At 28.9% G+C, this 21233-nt stretch overlaps 1 protein-coding gene across 1 annotated transcript in view; it reads right to left on the bottom strand.

The window, feature by feature from the left end:
* The window catches only part of LOC143190888 (uncharacterized), a 161364-nt gene that overhangs the window by 120234 nt on the left and 19897 nt on the right, over positions 1 to 21233 (bottom strand). Inside the window, exon 2 of the mRNA XM_076395461.1 lies at positions 179 to 280. Within this exon, the coding sequence (XP_076251576.1) occupies positions 179 to 242 (64 nt within the window). The 5' untranslated portion in view covers positions 243 to 280. The remainder of the gene's footprint in view (positions 1 to 178; positions 281 to 21233) is intronic.

Genomic DNA, 21233 nt, shown 5'->3' with positions numbered 1-21233 from the left:
ATAACAATTTATAATATCTGTGGATAATATGTTGGAATGTAATAAATACTCTTAGTATTAATTATCATATAGTTATATTTTAAACATTTCAAACTATTTTAATGAAAAAACACACAGTATCAACTCAAAGTATAATAAATTTTAACATTAACACTAAAGCAGTTACGCCAAAACTTACCTTTATATAATGAAAAGAGATTGAGGAAAAGAAAAACAAATCTGAGGTCTGCCTTGGATAGCATGTTTCTAAATCTTGGTAGACACTTTCCACTCTCTACGCCTGTAAAAAAGGAAAAACTTAGTTAAAACTTTTCCATCCTAAACAAATAGAAAGTTTCGCTGATCCCGAACAAAAGAAATAGACTTATCTAGTTTCTTCTGCATCGAATATTACAAAAAGCTGTAACGGAAAATATAGTATTTTTATATTTTCTTGGAGAAAAACAAAAATTTGGTATCATGCTGAAAAAATAACTTCCACTGAAATACTTATCTGATATGTTCCCCCTCAGCTCTTTCAGGGAAAACTAAAATTCTTGGAAACTTTTATCAAGATAATGTTTACTAGTGTTTCTTATAAATTATATAAGCAAAAAAACGTAAAAAAGATAAGCGCGCAAAAATGGTACATGAAAACTTTCTTTTCTATAAGAGTACTCAATTTTTTTAATCAATATAAATATATTTATATATATCCGAAATATAAAACAATTCTTTGACCTCCGATGAAGTAGGAAAACAATACGATAAAACACATTCATCTGAGGCTTTTGAAGGAATTAAATTGATTTTATTTATATATTATTTCATTTCATGTGGATCCACCATCATGATTGTGAATAACGATAAGAGGATAAGGAGTGATATGAATCGACTCTTTGTCAAGTGTAAGTTTAGAAATTGGTGTTATATTGGGTTTGTAGTGCTACAAAAGAAATTTGGGTCGTTGATTTCGTACTAACATTTTTTGCCAAGAATTGAAGCCTTCTCTAGATTCCTTGGAGTACATTAGTCGTTATCCAGTACTTATTTTAACATTTCTGTTTCGCTGTTGATACGATATTTTTAACTTATATCTGTTCAGTTCATATAGATATTAATTCAATATTTTTTCCCGCTTTCAATCTCGTTACCTTATTATTTTAGTTTTCGCTTATTTTAGTTTTTTTTTCATCTGTTTTAATCTCCCATTTGTTACTTTCTATCTTCTCATCATTTATCAATTTTTTTTTCGTCTTTTCAAGCGTGTTCTTGTAAATTTTATTAAAAATGTATTACTAGTATTTCTTTGGTCCCTTATTATATTTACTGCGTTTTATGTTTATTTCATGTAAATTTTTCTTGTACTCTGTAATCCTTTTTTTATAATATATTCAGGTCACATATAATTGGAAGCCTACAGAAATTAAGTTAATCAAATATTTGATAATATATAATTATAAATAGATAATATGTATACCTAAAATTTCTCTTTTTATAGTTAGTGGGATAAACACGAACACATTACTTTACATTTAGTATAAAACTTTTTTGACGAGAGATTTCTCAGCGAGATTTGATCATAGTACGTTATTGCCGGCGTATTAAACTTTCAGCCCACCGAGGTATCACAAAGGTACTTGGATTTAAAAAAATTAGTAAATAAGGGTTAAGTCATGTTGATATAGCTTGTTGATTAAAGAAAGTGTAATCTGAAATGTAAAGGTAAATTAATTTAAGAATTATTAACAACTCTTTAGTTTATAACAGGACAAGAGATTTTTTCCTATACTAAAAAAGAAAAACTGCTTGCAAGGTAATTCAACTTTAAATTGAACAAGAAGTTTTTTATGCAAAGATATTTTATTAAGGGTATTTGCAATTAGCCGCTCGGTCCCTTGGTACCGTTATCCGGAAATTTTTCTTATGGAATAAAGTGGAACGTCGGAGCTTTCGACGAACTGAATTATTTCCTATCTATATCGTAAATTGGCCTTCTATTGTCGACTTAAACTGCCTTCCAATCAGACTAACGAAATAAATACACACCAATTTACGTTCGTAGGGACAATAATTCTTCCAAAAGCTTAGAGAGAGTTCGACATTCGAAAACATAGAAATGCCTTTGTCTACTGTGTATAACGGGGCGAATCTTTATATTCTCAGAGAAATACGGCTGCGTCTTTTCATTTTATTTCCTTCTTATAAAATTCCTTCCCCATATATATATATATATATATATATATATATATATATATATATATATATAGTGAAAAAAATTGTTATAAAGTAAGAGTACAAAAATGCGACGGGACCTTGAATTTCATAAAATGATATAATAAATGTTCTTACATATTTACGAAAATTGATGTTACAATGGAAATAGTATCAATTAAAATTATTTTTCTCATTAAATGAACATCAAGGGATATTAAAAAGCTAGCTAAAAGTTAGACGAAGTCCAAGTAGCCAACAACTATGTAAAACAGACAGAACTTCTTTTGCGGAAATGACTACTAGGTTCTAATAAGTAACCAGTAAAGCATTCATATATGTCTAAAATGAAATTTGCAAATTCAAAAGGTATTTGTGTGTCCACTTAAGTATTATAAATGAAACTTCTTTTTTTGCTCTACTTGCTAGTAAATTGAATTAATAAATATATAAGTTAACCAAAACATGTTAAAATATCATTTGTTCATAATATCATTTGTTAAAATATCATTCATTTGTGAAATAGAAGTGACAAATGTTAAGTGTAATAAGGAGAGAAAAAGCAAATACACGGGAAAGAAGAAAAACTTTTACACCGTCTTTATGATTATCACCTTTATACTTAATTTATATTAAAATTATCTTCTTAATTATTTTACAGCGAATACTTAAAATTAATATTAATAGCTCGAATAAGTGTTGAGTTCAAAAATAATATATAATTTTATTATCAAAAATCATCTTGAAAGCGACTAGTAAGTTTCTTTCTTGAAGAATTTCCCTTTGGCAGCAGCACACATCAGGTGGATAAAGTTTATAGATAAAACATAAAACATGGCTTGCCAATTAACTAAAGAGAATGTTCCTGGTTAGTTTAAGTTTTGAGGTAAAATATTGAAAACCACTCTGATTGAGTTGAGTGGAATTAAGTGATGATATCTGAAACCTTGCTCAAGGAGAATTTAAAATAAAATTAACTAACTTATAAAAACCTTTCTTATGTTGATTATATTTGGAATGTAATTGTGATTTATACGTTCCCTACCACCCAGAACTAATATATATTTTGAAAATAGTGTTTTATGTTCGTTACTTACGTATTTAATAGACTTATTTAGGCAGTTTAGTCGCGTTAGTTTAGGGATTTTCTATATGTTATTTAATATAAATTGCTAATATTATAAAATGAAATAACACTCAATATTCCGTTCTACATTTTATATACTTGTAAATAGTTGAAATAAAATTAATTAAAATTAATATTTAAATGACCGCATATGATTTAATTAATCACCAATAATCCTCAATCCTATTAGAACAATTGTTTTTATTTTATCTGATGGTAAATAAAAAATGTTCGCCATAAAGTATATTGGATATATCTGGGCGAAAACATATAAAGTAAGCATAATTTATTACAGACCCTTTTCAACATAGCAGTCCTTAAGTCCATCATCTAGATATCTGCAGAAATGTGTAAATCCCTACTTATCGTTTTAACAATCCTCATCCCCTTACTCTTAAGAAAATGAAACAATCAAATCGTGAATAATTACGCTGTTGAATAAAACATCAAGTGTAACGTTTGGAGGAGCTAATCTCAAAACAGACCAATTTATATCCTGAGCTTTTTGCTAGAAGACTGAGAATGTAATCAAAAAATTATGGCTTTTGCTTCCAAACCTATTTGGAAAACTCTTATATAATATTGTTATTTTCTTACAAAAGTGATTTATTCGTGCATGCCGCTGACTTTTTACAGCTCGCTGATCACCCTCTAGACGAATAAATTCATATTTATTGTGTATGGATCATATGAATGAGTAAATTTTATAAAATACAAGGATATTGAAGGATATGTTATTGTTTCATATTCAGCAGCAGTAAATACACAGCAACAAATATTTTTAAATTGTTGGAATGCAATTTTAGCTAAATGATAGTACACAACATAATTTTACGAGACCATACGAAACTTCGGGCCAAATTTCGATAGATTCGAAACAGGCCTTCCTGTATTATTTCTCCAGGTTACACTTGTTGAAAAAGCTTTTTGGCTTAAAATTTGCAGTTATTTTAACCCAGTAGACTTATAGTTTTTTATTATAATTTTAGTAGTTTGTTAATCTTAGTATTATAATTAGTTTTTTTAATTAATATTTACGATTTACCAATCTCAGTATTGTATTTTGTTATCATAACATAATGAACATGTTTTGCCTAGTATTTATGGTTTTGTTACTAAATATTGTATTTGTTCGTTCATAATCGTTGTAATTATTCGTTAATTCAAGCATAGAAGTGATTGGATTTTTAAATACGTTCTGTTTGTTCTACGAATATTATTTTTGTGTTAAATTACCCTTACCAAATCTTTGGTCTATCTAATCGAAATGAGCTAGATGTTAAGAAGATATCTTAGTAAAATGAAATTAGAACTTAAATTCATTACATGTAGTAGATATATTAAGAATCAGTACGAAGAAACGAGTACACAGGACCTTTTCCATCAAGAATTAAATTTTCGATTAGAGATATCTTGAGTATAATTTTATGATTTGCTGTCTTTATCCATATTTCCACGTCTTCAACCAGTGTTATTTTGTCGCTTTATTTTCTCTTTATCTTAGGAAGTTACGTCAATCTTACCACAAGATACAAGAGGTAGATCACCAAAAAACACAGATACAATTTGATTAATAGAATTTTTTCAACGGTATTAAATACTCTATATATAATAATTAAATAAAAGGAAAGAAATGTAGGAGAAGTAATAATATTCAACATAAAAATATAAATAAAATTAAGCAGTTTAGGAAAACCTTTATTATATTCGAAATAGAACAATTCACTAATAATCATTATATGTCAAAATGGCCAAAACATCCAACAGTTTAAGGACTGCATATTTAGAAGAAAAAAAAATATTAAAAAATATATTAAAGCAATTTGACATACGCCAAATGTATATAACATTGCTATTTCGACACAAAAATAATTTATTCCTATATATAGTTCACATTTCGCAGTTCAGTGCTCATTCTTCATACAAAGGAAGTCTTATTTATCGTATATAGATAATATCGTGCGTATAAAATTAAATTGGTATACTTTTTAGAATCCTTGAAATATATAAGGAAATAATATCGAGGAATATATTACTTTATCATCTCCAGTAGGAGCGATAGCACATATGGATTTTTTAATAAAAGAAAAATGAGGAACATATATATAGCGTAAAATTCGGTTATTACAAATACCCCAAGATAAAAACGTAGATCGTGACACGATTTTATCAGATACAACCGTTTCAAGATTTATATTTCACATTTATTAACAACTAGCTTTACTCGTCATGTCTTGAAATATCATGTAAAGCAAAAAAAGTGTTTGGTTATATAATATATTTATTGGATACTTTTGTACAAACAAATATATATTTTAGGGATTACCACATATAATATTTATTTCGTATTGTATATAAATACATGCTATGTTATTAGTATATTGTCTATACATACAATATTTTTGGTTTTTATGCATACACGAATAAGCCAGAATATTTCTCTTCTTAGACACGTGAAGTCCTCTTTATAATAATTTGAATGTGTGCAGTAATTTACAAATTGAAGCTCGCTGCATTCAAATTTTCACAATTTATGTGGCATCCAAGCAACGAACTTTTTGAATACCGAATGTTATAAAAAGTGTTCGAGACTGTTTTATGTGCATTGCTTAGTTCCGTCGAGGTGTTGCGAATTGAAATATGTTGGCATTTCTCATTATATTTAATAACTTTTCTTGAGATTTGTTCAGTAATTGAGCAACCAGGGCAAGGTTCTACCCAACTACATTACTATGTCTACTATAAGTATAATCTATCCAGGCGATCTATTAGTAAAGGCCGAAATTATTATTGCCTGTTTAACAATAGTAGGAATAATTGTTATTTTGTACAAAGATACTAAATAACAGGATTAATATTTTTAACAATTCCACGTACGTAACAGGAAAAATTTCCCCAAAGTTTTCAAACTTTTTTGCTGCCACATATAGTATTTGTCTCCTAATCAATGATATACTTTCTTTCTCAACATGAAACGTGAATTAGTGTAGAGTAAAAGTTATTTAGTAGAACAACAAGAAATAATTCAGCTTAATAATGATAAATGACATAAGTTTCATAAAAATTATGGGACTTTTTGGCTTGTATTGTATATATATTCTTATTAGATTTTGATATAATAAATTATATGACCACGAATAAATTTAGTAGTGTTATAAAGTAAAGTATTGATTTAAGTGTTATAGATTTAGTTATTATTAATTAGGTAGTAGGAAAATATTTAAGCTCTATGAATTCTTTAAATTTACGATAACCGTTTTAATTAACTGAAGAATATGACTCAAGTAACGGATAATTTTTTACTAATATAATTTCTTTGGTTGGTAGAAATAGTCTTTTATCATAATCAAAAATCACCTCAGTTAATTTTATATATTTGACATTTTCAGTTCCTAGAATTTGTCATGAACGGCGATATTATGCTGCAATCTTGAATTTCAGACAATTATTGTTGTAAATATGATGTTTTAAAGCGCTTTTGTGTTTTATTCATTTGAAAGTAAAAGCTGCTAAGAAAAATACGAAAACGTTTAATTTCCGTTAACAATAATGTTGGACTTATTGCAACTTGTTTTCAGTTATATTAAGAGTGAAACTGAAATATAAAGAAATGCTCTGATATTTTCTGCGTCAATGATTTGGCGAGAGCCTATCAACCATATAGATATGTGCAGGATTGTTAATAAAAGAAAGGAACAACGAAATATCCAAATTTTCAATCAACTCATTCGACCTTTTCCATATTCCTTAACAGATTACTAGTTCTTACTATGACTCAAATTTATGAATAAGGAATAGAAACTAAAGACAGTGTGTATGAGAAGGAACTTAATAAACTCTCAACGTCCTGTATTTTAGAAAATTTGAAGATCCTTGATCTGGTTTGTCCAAAAGCACGACCAATCGCACAAAATAAGCCAATCTGAACTTAGTGATCTCGTTTGGGATTTTCATTTTTCATATGAGGGGGCTGGATATCACACAAGAGGTATAATATTTCTAGTAGTGAAATATTCTGCAAAATATTAGTCCCTTACCAGACTAAATTTAAATGACGGAGATATTATAAATCACTAATTGATTCGTTGTGGATTCAACAACCTGCTGGGAGCACTTTCAATTATTAAAAAAAAAATTTCAAGTATATATATTTAAAATTTTGCGCTCAATACCTCATATATACTTTTTTAATCTGCCAATTTGTTTAATTTAGAGCATTTTGAACTCAAATAATTGAATGAGATAAATAAATAAAAAAACTTGCCGTTAAAATTGTATATTCACAATTAGATGCAGCTAATAAAAAGTAATACTGTCGCATTCCTTGTTTAAAAATATTACTATTGTTTGAACTGGATTGGATGTCGGAATGAAAAAATGTAGCCGTTTGAAATTGTTGACCATATGTATTTTTTGGATTTCAATTTTCATAACAATTATTGGAATTCCTCTATATCCATTTATTTTTTATATCACCTCTACCAAAAAACATGAATATTTATTTAAATGTTGTACCATATTTATATACATCTTTCATATTCATAATTTTTATTACTAGAATTGATTACAACAATGTGGTATTATTATTAATTTATCAATATTATTACCTTTTTACATAATACGCGTTCGGTGATAATAGCTGATACATATATTAAGGGTTCAAGCAATTTTTACTATAGCTATATAACATAAAAATAATTGAGACGGAAAGAAAAGTTTTTTGCTAGAAATTTTAAAGGTGTTTTAGAGTGATCATACTCAGATAGTGATAGTAAACTACTATAAAAGGTGGGGAAAAAGTCCCACTACCATTTTGATTCCGCGCCATCTAGGTTATGTAACGTTTAGGTTAGTTTCGCTTTAACCATTGTGTTGTGTAGACGTCCAAATTTTATTATGGATTGAAAATAATCGTTTCATTATTGCCACTCACCGGAAATTGCGTCAATGGTTGCGGAACTTTTACCCTACCTTATATAAGTGAAATGCATAAAAAGGAAACACACTTTTAAAATAGTTTACACATTCTTAACATTTCGCGTATTTAAGTTTACGAATAATTTTTAACGCGTTCTTAATTAATAAAAAATTGGGAAAAATAAATATGAAACAAAACTAAACTTCCCTGACATTTGTTTATAGAAATATGTAATACCCAGAGAAAAATAATGGAAACCCAACAAAACTAAGGCAAACTAATCCTAAACAAACCATAGTTCAGCCAATAAATTCAACTATTCTTTATTACGATACTTTTTATCAAACATCCATTAAAATTGTGTTGTTTTTTAAATTATATCTATAAATATACTTTTTTGTCGGTAGACTAATAAATATTTAATAATTTGCGACTGGTTGGGAACCCTCTAAAAAGCGACTGCAATGCATCTCGATTTAATTTCATAACAAGGCCCTTGAAACATTAAAAATAAATTTGGCGCCTACAAAACCGTAATAAAACTAAATTATAGCGAACAGGACTCTTTATTATTTTCGCAACAGAGCTGCAGAAACAACAATTTAATGAGAAATTGTTTTTATGCAGCAAGCTAGCCTGACAGTACTTGATATTTAATATTTGCTAGCTATTTTGTCATTTCTAATATTTAACTTTAAAAGTAAGCATTTTTCTATTCATTTTATTTTCAGCGTATTTCTTAATTAATATCCCTTTTTATAATGAACAACTCGACACAAACATAATTATATAAAATAATAATAAATAGTTTCACATCATATTTAGAAACATCTAGCGCAATTATTTGACTTTTAAATTTTGTTTCCTTCGACCAGATTAAGTCCTTCAATTTAAGTAATATTTCGTAAATGGCAGCCATTATTGCCATTTTTTATTTAATTGTTCATCGAATAAATATTGCTCTCCTCGAAATATCAACGATATCTTAAAAATTTTTAAAGTGTGTGTATCTAAATTATATATAAAATTTTCCTTTTTACTAAATATGGATTATTTGCATATACGTAATGACTAACGACGACTACAAACCTTGGTCTATGGTTTTAAGTCGGTTGAGTAGCAAGTGCCCAACTTTGAACATACCAGAATATATCCCAACAAATGTACTGGAATGACCCGGATAGCTGTTCCATCTCGCATTTAATACTACTATTTGTATTAATTTAAAAACGATAATCGATAATTTGATGTTATTCAAGGAAAATAACTTCATAGGGTGGTCTAGCCTTGTTGACACCATCTTTCTGATTGAACAACACTGGTCATGTTTATTTGTTATTTGTTATTAAATGTCAGTAATAGAGCTGTAAAGACCAAATAATTTTCGATGAGCCTGCATTACTTTTTTCCATCTTCTGGTATCGCAATTTTTAAAACGTATAGCTTTTGACTGCAACGAATGACTCTATCTTTATAACTCCCCTAATATTCCGTCGATTGTTTCCTTCCAAATGTGCTATAATATGGCTTCATCGGATAAGTATAGAGTAAAAATAATATTTAGATCATTTATCAGGAAAAACCGAAATTACTTTTTCCCTAATAATAATACTATATAATAATCTGTAAAAGTATTTGTTAGTTTAAATCATGTGATTTGAAAACCGAATGAATAATTATATTAAGAAAAGACATGAGTTTGATCGCATAGAAAATGTCCAGAAATATATAATTTAAATATTCCTCTGTCTGAAATCCTTGGAGAATATGGTGTTAAATTGGTATCATTTTTTTCATATGGTAAATGTTAGAAAATCAAAAGTTGGCATATTACAAATCGTCGGAACTAGACTGTGGGTTAAAAATATAAATCAAAATCCGCTCTCTATCACAATCGATGGCGTATCTCGCCTTAGTTCGAAAACCACAAAATGCCACCAAAACAGTCACGTAGTTATCCTATCATTCTTATTCTGTCATTCGTTACGTGAGGGGCTGCGTAAAATATTGGTCAATGGCGAGAAAACTCTTCAGGTCAGACAAACTGATTTGTCTTTATATATCCGTTATTTATTGTTATAAAATGTAGATCGGATAATAAGATATGCCGAATGCGACAAAGGATCAAGTAAATGGCAAATGGACGACTTCACCAGAACGGTCTCCGTTCAGTAAAAATGGTCGAAAGGGCACTCTAAGAATATCCAACTATTCGCATATACCTCATTTAATATGTCAGGATATTTAAAAAAGTTATTCGAAAAATATATAAAGAAAGACATTGAAAATTAACCGGAAATTTAAGAGCATTCAAAAATAATATGTTTTACATTCTAAATAGCTGCTAAAACTGTGTACAATTTATTACATTTAAAGTATTGTAAATCGTTAAATAAATTTATGTAAGCTGTAAAATCGGTAGTCCAGATCAGCAGAATAAAGAAGATGGATGTAAAAAATTGTAAAAAAATATTCGTTATCGACATACTTCTGTTATTCTTATCTGTTACATCTCAAGTTATTATTAGTTTGCTACATCCGAACCAGTTTTACAAATTGCATTATATTTTCATATCATTATTATTTCTGAACTGTTACGCCAAATTGAAATTCAAAAGCTACTAAAGTATCAGAATTGTTAAAGTTACTTTAAAATTATTCGTTAAAAAAACTAATTAATGTTAATTGAACCGTAAAGTTCTGCTGTAAAACAATTTTCTAACTAGATGAAATAATGATTCGATATTGTTTTGAGAAAAGGGAATTAATTCCAGCTGAAATGTATGAAAAACATATTTGATATTTACCAAAGAGCAAAACGCGGACCAGTCTAACAAAGGCTCTTGATTAAAAGTACCATTAATTAAGAATATACGCGGCCAATATACTAATTGACGTTTATTTGGCCCCTTGGCGATATCGGAATGCCAAACGTTACAGTTTATTATCTTCAGGAACTCTCTCTCTCTCTCTGAGCCTATACAATTTCAGGAAATTATTCTTATTTTCTTTTATCAGATCTTCTGAGAACATAAACCTAATTTATGTTTCTCTTTTATTCGTGATTTATTAATATTAATATTTATTAGCAAATAATAGGGTAGATAAATTTTCTTCTTGGCGGGCTCGGCTCAAACTTTTGTTGCCTTCATGTTGTTACAAAAGGTTTTTGTTCTTTATGGACATTTTTAGGTCGAACTGTTTTTCTTTATGTTCAATTTGTTCTGACTTTGCGCACGTTAATCATTGTTGGTAAATTTTGATTACCTACCGCAAAAAAAATCCAAAAACGTAAACAAAACGCATGTAATATTGGATGTGTGTTAGCCTCAATTTTGTAGATTTCCTTACAGTAATATATTCCTATGTTAACATAATGGTTAATCTTTTGAAATAGAAGTATCGTAAATAAACAAACATCGTGTCGCTAAGAATTTAGTGTGAACACGTTACTGTCTAATTTCAACAAAACTTTTGTTATTGGAGTGAAAATTATCAAAATTCACTTGGATAAATTAATATGTTATTGTAATTAAATGTGTAGTAAACGAGAATAAGAAGTTTTGAAGATAACGATTATAGTTATATATTAGATTAGTCGTAGTTCTATAATTTAATATATATATTAAACTGAAACCGGAATATAAATGAACCTCATGTGATATATTAAAAGTAAATATATTCCGATCAATCGTTTTAATGATGTCATAAAATATAACACCATTACCTACGAAAATCCCACTCAATCCAACAAAGCCACACTCAATAGATAAACTTTAAAGGCCATTCACTATATCTGAGATTATTTATATTTATTCTGGCTTCCCATACAATCTAGAAATATGGAATGTCATTTTTCCAGTCAATAGCGTCATTTTCAGGCCTCGCTGATTTTCGTTTAAATTTTATATTCTTCTAAAAGGGAACGATTTTCGGCGCGCAGAAGTAATGCGGGGGGCGGGGGGCGGGGACGACTATTAAATTTTAAATTTATGATAAGACAATGTTTGGCATTACGGACGATTTCCCGATTTGTTTTTTTCCTCGGCAAATGGAAAAACGGAGATGTACGCTAAATGGATTTACCGTATAAATGGATTATGTCTTGTAACTTTGTTCATTTTAGCTCTGAGCAGTTGGCCATATTTCTTTTTGTTTGGCCTCGAAATTTGTTTTGTACAAAATTATTTTTTCAGTAACTTCACAAACAAAGGATTAATAGGACTTCTCAATTGTTGGATTATTTTTACTAATACCATTAAAGCTACATCTTGCATGCTCAGATCCTCTTTTAACAATACTTAAAATGTATATAGAGAAAATTAATTTTTCCATTCTATATTATGAAAACTCTATATAATGTCCATAATTGGATAATCAGAATATAATATATGAATATCTTATTTATTTTCTTCCCTAATATTATTAGACTATAATATATTAACTTGATCCTCTAACTTCAGGAAAGTTACTTCTCATATAAATTGCTCCCCTCAGAGACAGAACTTAGGATAGTTTGCGTAAGGATTAGAACTTACAGTTTGCTAGCAGGAAGTAAAAGCTCCTAATTAATCAACTATTTACATAATCAGGAAATAAAGACAAATATCATGCTTTAACGTAAACATGTATAATAATTTCAGTTATTTTTGAAAGAAACAGTATTACACATGAAAAATAATAATTTTAAAGTATAAAAAACTTACATTTTAATTATATATTGCTAGATTTACACTATTTTATAGCTTTTGTAGAAAATTGCAATTAATCTTGGGACAGAAACAAAATTTTTGAAGCATACATTTTTATAAAAATGAAGGAATTAGTAGACGAAATATACTGGAGTTGGTTTCAGAAATTCTCTTCTGTTCATTAATATGACATATTTTATGATTTTTAGGTATTCCTAGTAACGCAAAACATACTGTGCAACATTTTTGTAACAAAATAATATTTCAGTCAGTTTTTGGAGTGAATTGTAAATTCTGAAATTCTAATTCACCTTCAACAGATAAAACATATAAATTAACAGTAAATTAGAATGCATATTATATATTAATACAGTCTGTATAAAGAATAAAGGAGCTGAATATTATAAATAAGATCTTATTAGACATTTTGATAGAGAGTTTTGCTACGAACAAGTGTGACAAGTATCTTGAAATAGTAGTTAAAAAATATAGTACTCTCAAGTACGCTTATTACTCTATTTATTTCATGCTTTATATTGACAAAATGAGAGAATGAGATTTGATATCCTTTTTAGAACTTAATTTTATTATTTATTGTTTGAAATTTACATCAAAAATATTTTTGTTCGAGCTCGAGTTATAACGTATACTTCTAGACTACTACCGAAAAAAAATATTGAAGAATTCATACGGACATTTTAATACAAGTGACGTGTCTCACAAAATTCGTTATATTTTACAATTTCAGTCCTATAACATTATTCGTTTATTTATGTTTAAAATTCTAGCGAAACCAGGACCTCGTCGTTATTAAAAGCGAAATTATTATTTAGAGTAACAACTATCGAAAATGTAATGAATTTCTTTAAAAGAAAAGAAAAAATTTCATATTTATTGAAGTTTTTTTTATTTATTAAATATTTTTTGACAGGAAAATATTCGAGCCATCATCCATTTATTGATGTATAATAATATTCAGGCTTCAGTGCATATGTCCTAGATTATTTCTAGAGTAGAATTGTTTTCTGAAATTCAATGATTTTAAATCATTGAAATAAAAATGTGGAATATTTCCTAACATCAACGTTATATACATCTTTGTTACCATAATACCTTAAAGTATAAAAAGCAAGCGCAGATATTAAAGCTCCGAATAAAATATTTATAAAAGCCAACATTATTTCTGCTTGCATACAAAATATCCTTTTATGATTCTTCAGACATGAAGCGCTCAGTCTTTAATATTTCACCTCACAATATTCGGGCCATAGCTCCGAATTAGTCTGTAGATCTCGTTTCCAGATCCAATTTAAATATTTAATTATCCGAGCGAAGTTTTTAATGCTGGGAAATATAAATTTTTCGAAAATCTAATTGGAGGAATAACTTTGTTGTTTCTTCGGAAATATGCAGAAATGGCCAACTTCCTCTGAAGATAACTTATCTAAATTACAAATTATCAATTTTTGCTGCCAAATCTTTCGATAAAAGTTTTATTTTCCAAGGCACTAATATACTATAGTAATCCCAGAAAGAAATTCGTTTTTAAAATCTAAACTAAAATAAAACTATTGCTGATGCTAGATTACATTACACACTACTTCAGTGATGGCAAATATTACGAGATACTTTCCCAACGTACCATATAGTTTTTTACTGAATCAATATTAACGTTGTGGTTCACTTCAAGCAGAACCCAAGTAATATTTAAATTTCAATTAAATAAATGGTTTTTTCTAATCCAAATATATAATATGTTTTTTTAATTTAATTTTAATTAGATTAATTTTTACTGGATTCAATTTTCTTAATTGCTCTGGTTGTAACGACAAGTGCGGATTAGCGAAGAATTTAAGTTCTAATATATTTTTGAATGTGAAATTGGTTAGAGCATTTAATCCCATTAGAATTGCCAATTCTCTGAGAGTTGGCCATATTAGCGAGATGAGGCGAAAGCATAACGAAAATAGGAACGTAATTATTTATATATTAACATAATTACCGTTAAAATTGCATTAATCTGTATATATTTCTATCTTGATTATAAACAATGTAAATGTAAATTACGTTATATTTATTATATTATATTGCATACTATAGATGAATTACATAAAACGTATACTGAACAACACAAGTGATAAATAAGCATTAAATTATATTTCCTTTCTTTTGTTTCAAGTTATTAAATTTTTTATATATTATATAAATATTTATATAATAAAATATTTATATATTATATAAAATTATATTATTTTATAAGTTCAAAGTTATCAATACATGTCCATAAACAAACTACATGTGTCTATTATCAAGGAAGTTAGTTATTATTCATTAGAAAACATATATAACTTAATCCCCAGCGTTATATAACTGAAATCGCAAATGGCGCAATAGAACAAATTAAAATATGCGATCATAATTATTATTTTACAAACGGAAAATAATTAACTCAACTAATTACAGTCGAAATTCCACAGGTAAATAATAGCTACAGTATAATGTATTAAAATGTCAAAGCATTAGCCTACACACCTTAATTCAAAATTATTTTTCTTAAGTAGCTCATCATGTATACAATCTGATGGCATGAACGACTGTTTTATAAAAATTAGTTGACCTTTTCTACTTAAGATAATAAACCTGGATTATGAAAAGTTCACTATTATCAGAAATAAATTGATTTAACTTTTTAGGTCTTTTTTCATTCATCTTTTTGCCATAAATTTTATGTTAATATCGAAAGCAATTTCTACTTTCAGGGTATTTTATCAATAACATTTTGCTTTAGTATACGGACTCTAATCATAATATTTTATAAGAACGTTTTATATTTTCTGCTACAAAATCAACAGTACAAAAAATTACACGGTAGAGATAACTTATAAAATACGTTTTATTGGGAACAAAAACGTAAAATAGTTGAGCTAATACATCAAAGTTATTTGCTTGATTTAACAGCAGCTGAGTTCTGTCTATTCCCAAAAGTGAGAGAATATTCTCGATGAAAAAGAATGAGATTTATGGCTTTAAAATATCAGAATAGCTTGAGAAAAATGAAGTTTTACGATTATACAATGGAATGGACGTTTTAAAAGTCTTCGGTTATTAACACTATTCATTTGGTATTAAAATTGAAATATTGTCTATATGTGTTTTGTGTTATTTTAGGTTTTAACTAATTAATTGACTGCATGTTATTGATCTTCAGAGGTTCTGTTTCTCCAATCTAATGGTCAGTGTTCAGCAAGCAATATAAACGTCAGCAATCCCAACATGAACGAGTTTACATGCAAATTTATGTATTAGTTAATCGAAATGTATCAGTGTATCAAAAACTTAATCTATTTCCAAAACCTAAAAATTTAGTACACGTTAACACCAACCAAATATGATTTAATTAAAAATAATAATGTATTAATGGTTCCAACCCCTAATCAAAAGATTCAATTTTTTTATAGAAACTAAAATTTCAAAAATAACTTCATTTTGACTAATAAGTATTTTGTTGACTAAAAGTTATTTTGTACAATCTATAATAATAATGGATTATAATACCAATTTAGAAGCAAAAAACATGTATTACCTCTTAATACTTCTTAAGTTTCATTGCATCATAATCAATTCCGATGTATGTTTCTTAGGGATTTTATTATTATTTCTACTCCCTAATAAAATCTCCAAACATTGCCATATACGGGTATATAGTTACCAAAAAAGAAACTTCTTAAGGGTTTTGAAGAATCTTCTTTACGTTAAACTTTTACTGACGCCATAACTAAGCATCAGATAGAGATGTGTTCTCTGTCTTATTTGTTTTATTATATATCGTTACATGTTGTTTCGTATATATCTCAACTAATAAAAGAAACGTTACATGTCCCTTAAAAAAAGACCTTTCGGTAAAACGAAGGGCAAACTGAAACAAATTGACAATTTTATTGGATATGATTACCCGTTATTTTATTATTTTTTCAACAAGAAATATTGCTTCTTTGTTTTCAGCAGACAATTCCACGCGCGTTTTTGTTCGATACAATTTACGACAGCTTCTTCGATAGGAAATATTGCCTTCTTTCTCGATGTAAACACGTTGTTTTGTAAATGTCATTGGATATGCACGGTTTTATACAAATATCAATATATAAAATGGAGAAATGTGTCAGGTGTAGAAAGACATTCAAATAACTTCCGTTTCTTTTATATAATTAGAGACTATGATTATTTTGAATATATTTTAAATAACTTTAATTCTATCGGTTGTAATTTTTTAAATATTGGCAAATACGACTCTACATTTTGCAAATTTATCAGGTCAATTCAAAAGTCCACGGCCTGACACATAGATGGCGCTACTAAAATTAAATCCATATGTTTTTTATTTAATCCTGACCCTCAAAAGATGCGTGTATAAATTGACAGTTGTCGAATTATTAGTTTGCGAATTATAGCATGTTGAGTGAAACAATTTTTGTTATTGTGAAAAAACGGATAAAAAGGAATTTCGTCTGTTGATAAAATATTGCTTTTTGAAGGGAAAAATACAGTTGAAGCAAAAACTTGGCTTGACGTCCAAGGAAAACACTGGACACTGCCCAAGAAAAATCAACCATCAAGGATTGGTATGCTAAGTTTAGACGTAGTTAAATGAGCACCGAAAATGAACGATGATGAAATGGTGAACGCAGTGGAGGCCCAAAAGTTGTTGTTACCGACAAAAACATTAAAAAATCCATAAAATGATTTTGAATTACCGTAAATTGAAATTGTATGAAATAGCAGACACTCTAAAGATATCAACTGAACGTGTACATCATATCATTCACGAATATTTGGGTATGAGAAAGCTCTGGGCAAAGTGGGTGCCGCGCGAGCTCACTTTTGACCAAAACAACGACGAGTTGATGACAATAGATGAAACATGGCTTCATCATTTCACTCCGAAGTCTAATCGACAGTCATCTGAGTAGACTGCACAGGATGAATCAGCTCCAAAGCGTGGGAAAACGCAACAGTCGGCTGGCAAGTTTATGGCGACTGTATTTTGGTATGCGCATGGAATAGTTTTCGTTGACTACCTTAAAAAAAGAAAGACCATCAACAGCGATTCCAATTTACGTAAAAACTCCAACTCCTGACGATAAAAACAGCGAACTATGCTATATAGAAAATCCGTTGGCCGCTCAATATTGTTCCTCCTTAATGCTCGTTTAGTTTTCTTCTTTACGAGGTCGATTAACCAAAACAATACGAGGCATCTTTTATTAAAATGCAAATTAAATAAACTGCCTAGGATAAATGCGACGTTGGAAAATGTAAAAGTACCCTAAGTATTTTCCAATCTCAAAAGAACAACAATAACATGGCTGGCTCAAAACTTTCCGACATTAACCTCCCGAGACCTGCTCTTTATATTTTTCGTTGTATATACCAGAAAGTTGGACTGCAGGAACTTATCTTGGGCATTAAAAATTCAGTTAAATATGAGATTTCGCTAAGTTCTCAAACGGCGGCAGCATTTTAGAATATTTTAGCGGTGACTTAGATTTCCTTATAACTGGAAGGTGTTGATTACGTTAATTTCTTCATCGCTTAAAAAGATAACAAAAAAGTTAATGTTGTTTAAGAAGTATCGGTAAATTTTCGCGCTTGTTTAAGTTTTTATTCCTGTCATTTTGCTGTATATTTAATTTTTTTATCTTTATTTTTACAACTGGAGCTGTTCAAATTTCTCGAAATTATCGATTGTCGATCGATTTTAACAGTTTGTATCTAGCCCTTTCGTCAATGCCCTGGTATGTGTGATAAATTTATATTTGAAAGATTCGTAAAAGAGAAACAATATAGGCTGATACAATACAGTCTTTTATCCAAAGTTCCAAGTAATGTATTGTATCAAATCAATGAAGCAAAATTTGAATACACTCTGAACAGTGAAAGAGAAGACTAATGGAGTTCTAACCAAATTTTGGCCTCTGTGGAAACTTTGTTAGACTCAAAGACATTTTATGGGTACAGATTTTTCTAAGTAAACTTGATTTATGAATATCAGGTCCAAAAATGTTTAAAATTTACTAAAATTTACCTCTGACGTCTTTAGGCTAATGGGTTACAAATTGTTTGACCAACCGTATGTACGGTGATTTTAGAAGATTTTTTTGAATTTCCCTAAAGTTTTATATAAAATGTTCTTCTAAGACATGTTCGTCAAAGTATTTTCTGCTGGTAACAAGTTCTACGAACCAATGTTGATACCTTGCTCTGTCGTCTCACTCACATTTAACTTTTGGAAATTATATCAGTCCCATTTATTGACCAAGGAAAATGGACAGCAGTATAATTAATTATACATGCAATTATATTAAGATTTTCGTGTAAGTATTCTTCATATTAAGAATAGATGAACAATAGATATTGAACCATAAGTATTTCCATGATGTAATAATAGATACTTTAAACTTGAGTAATTGGTGAGTGATACGAATTTGTTACAACTTCATATTACTTGTTCAAATATTAGTGCTATAAAACAACGAATAAGCAATGTAGTATGTAAAATAAATATCACATCACCATCATAATAGTTATCCTAAACTACTTGCTATTGTTTAATTTTTAAAGATTTTCCTGTAACATTTTGTTGATATATGTTCTTGTTAAAAAATCTTTTGGGTGCTCTGCAATTTTAGTATTTAGAATTACAAAACGTTGGCATTTTTTTTAAACATAATACATGTGTGAAATTAATGAAACTGTTGCATAATGTTTTAAAGCAAATTCCACGATGGTCAACAATTCTTATATCAGATGTTAATATTGTGACAGGATTGTGATAAAAGAACTGACATCAAATACGATTTCAGCATCAATAAGCTTAAGTTAGATTGGAGCATTTTAAAATCACAGTTTGTTGTTGGTCAGTGTTACTTGGTGAATAAGTAAAATTCTAAGTGTTATAGATACGATAGAACATAAAAGTATCGAGTGAAATTGTTAACTCAGAATAGACAATTTAGGGTTATGGTTCAAACCGCATGTTTAATAGACGAAGCGATACGCATCCACCGAAGGGTGGCCAGTTGTGGTTTTGTCCTTTATCGCTTTGATTTTATGACGGGTCCTCCTAATTGCGGATGGAATCTCGCTATTCTCGTTACCAGGCTCTATACACAATTTAGAAGCTAATTACAATTTTCAGATTGTTTATTAGCAGTTCTGGCGGCAAAGCAGCCATGTTTTAATATGCCCTGCAATACCCAATTTATGGCATTCAAGATTATAATTAATATGCATTACGCTGATCAATAGATCATTGTTTCATATTTAAGTTCTCATAAAACAACGACGGCCTTTGTCAATGGTAATTTTCTAATTAAGTGCATCAAACAAAAGTAATGCTATAAACAGATTATTTATGGTTATTTCTATTTATGATTGTTTGGTTGTTCCAATTTTATTATATCTAAATTGATATATAATATAATTTTGTTTTATTTTTATATTATATTTTTTATAATTTTGTGGTCTGTTCTGATGTAGCAGACCTTATAACAAGTAATATTGTCCATGTGAAAAATGAATATCAAATGTTTTTTAACATTAACATCTACATCTGTGTTCCAGCTATACCGAATTATAGGTACTTTGCTGCGGCTATCAAGCCATTAAAATCAATATATTATGGTTTCATAATGAAAGTGCACATCTTCCAGCAAGACAAGGCTAAACCACATACACTTTTTGCAACTTAGGGAGATTGACTGGGAATATGCTTCTATCGTATAGGCCAAACCTTGTCCCGTCCGAATACCATTTTTTTTCCTTTTTCTGATAAAACTGTCTTCAAAAGAGGCTTGCGAAAATCACTTGGTTCGGTTTCCCAAAAGTTCTATAGTGACAGAATTATAGTTTTACCAGAAATGTGTATCAGAATGGTACATACATATATCAGTGATTAGAGTTTCAAATGTATAAAACAAAATTGTTTAAAAAAACATAATGTATAAGAGTAAGATGTATAATTTATCGTAAATTCTTTGCAGCATGTTCAGCCTTTCGATGTATTATATGACGAACAACACTTATTTAATTGTGAACATAAAAGAGTAAAAAGCAAGCACTGAAAAGTACAATACCAATATCGTATGACCCTTTAATCATATAAGACTAAAGAGTAATATTCCTCATATTTTCTCAGGTTTCCTTTTAACCAGCCAGAGTTTATCTGAACTAGATCTACTGCTTAACTCTTCGGCCTTAGAGGCAGTCCAATAATGGACGTTGAATGGGTTTCTGCAATATTCACAGG

This window comes from Rhynchophorus ferrugineus, unplaced genomic scaffold (assembly GCF_030347505.1).
Source record: "Rhynchophorus ferrugineus isolate W39M unplaced genomic scaffold, kcgeb_rfMv2 rfM2, whole genome shotgun sequence".
Classification (NCBI taxonomy): domain Eukaryota; kingdom Metazoa; phylum Arthropoda; class Insecta; order Coleoptera; family Curculionidae; genus Rhynchophorus; species Rhynchophorus ferrugineus.
Note: the sequence above shows the minus strand (reverse complement) of the source record. Positions and strands in the feature narration are given on the sequence as shown.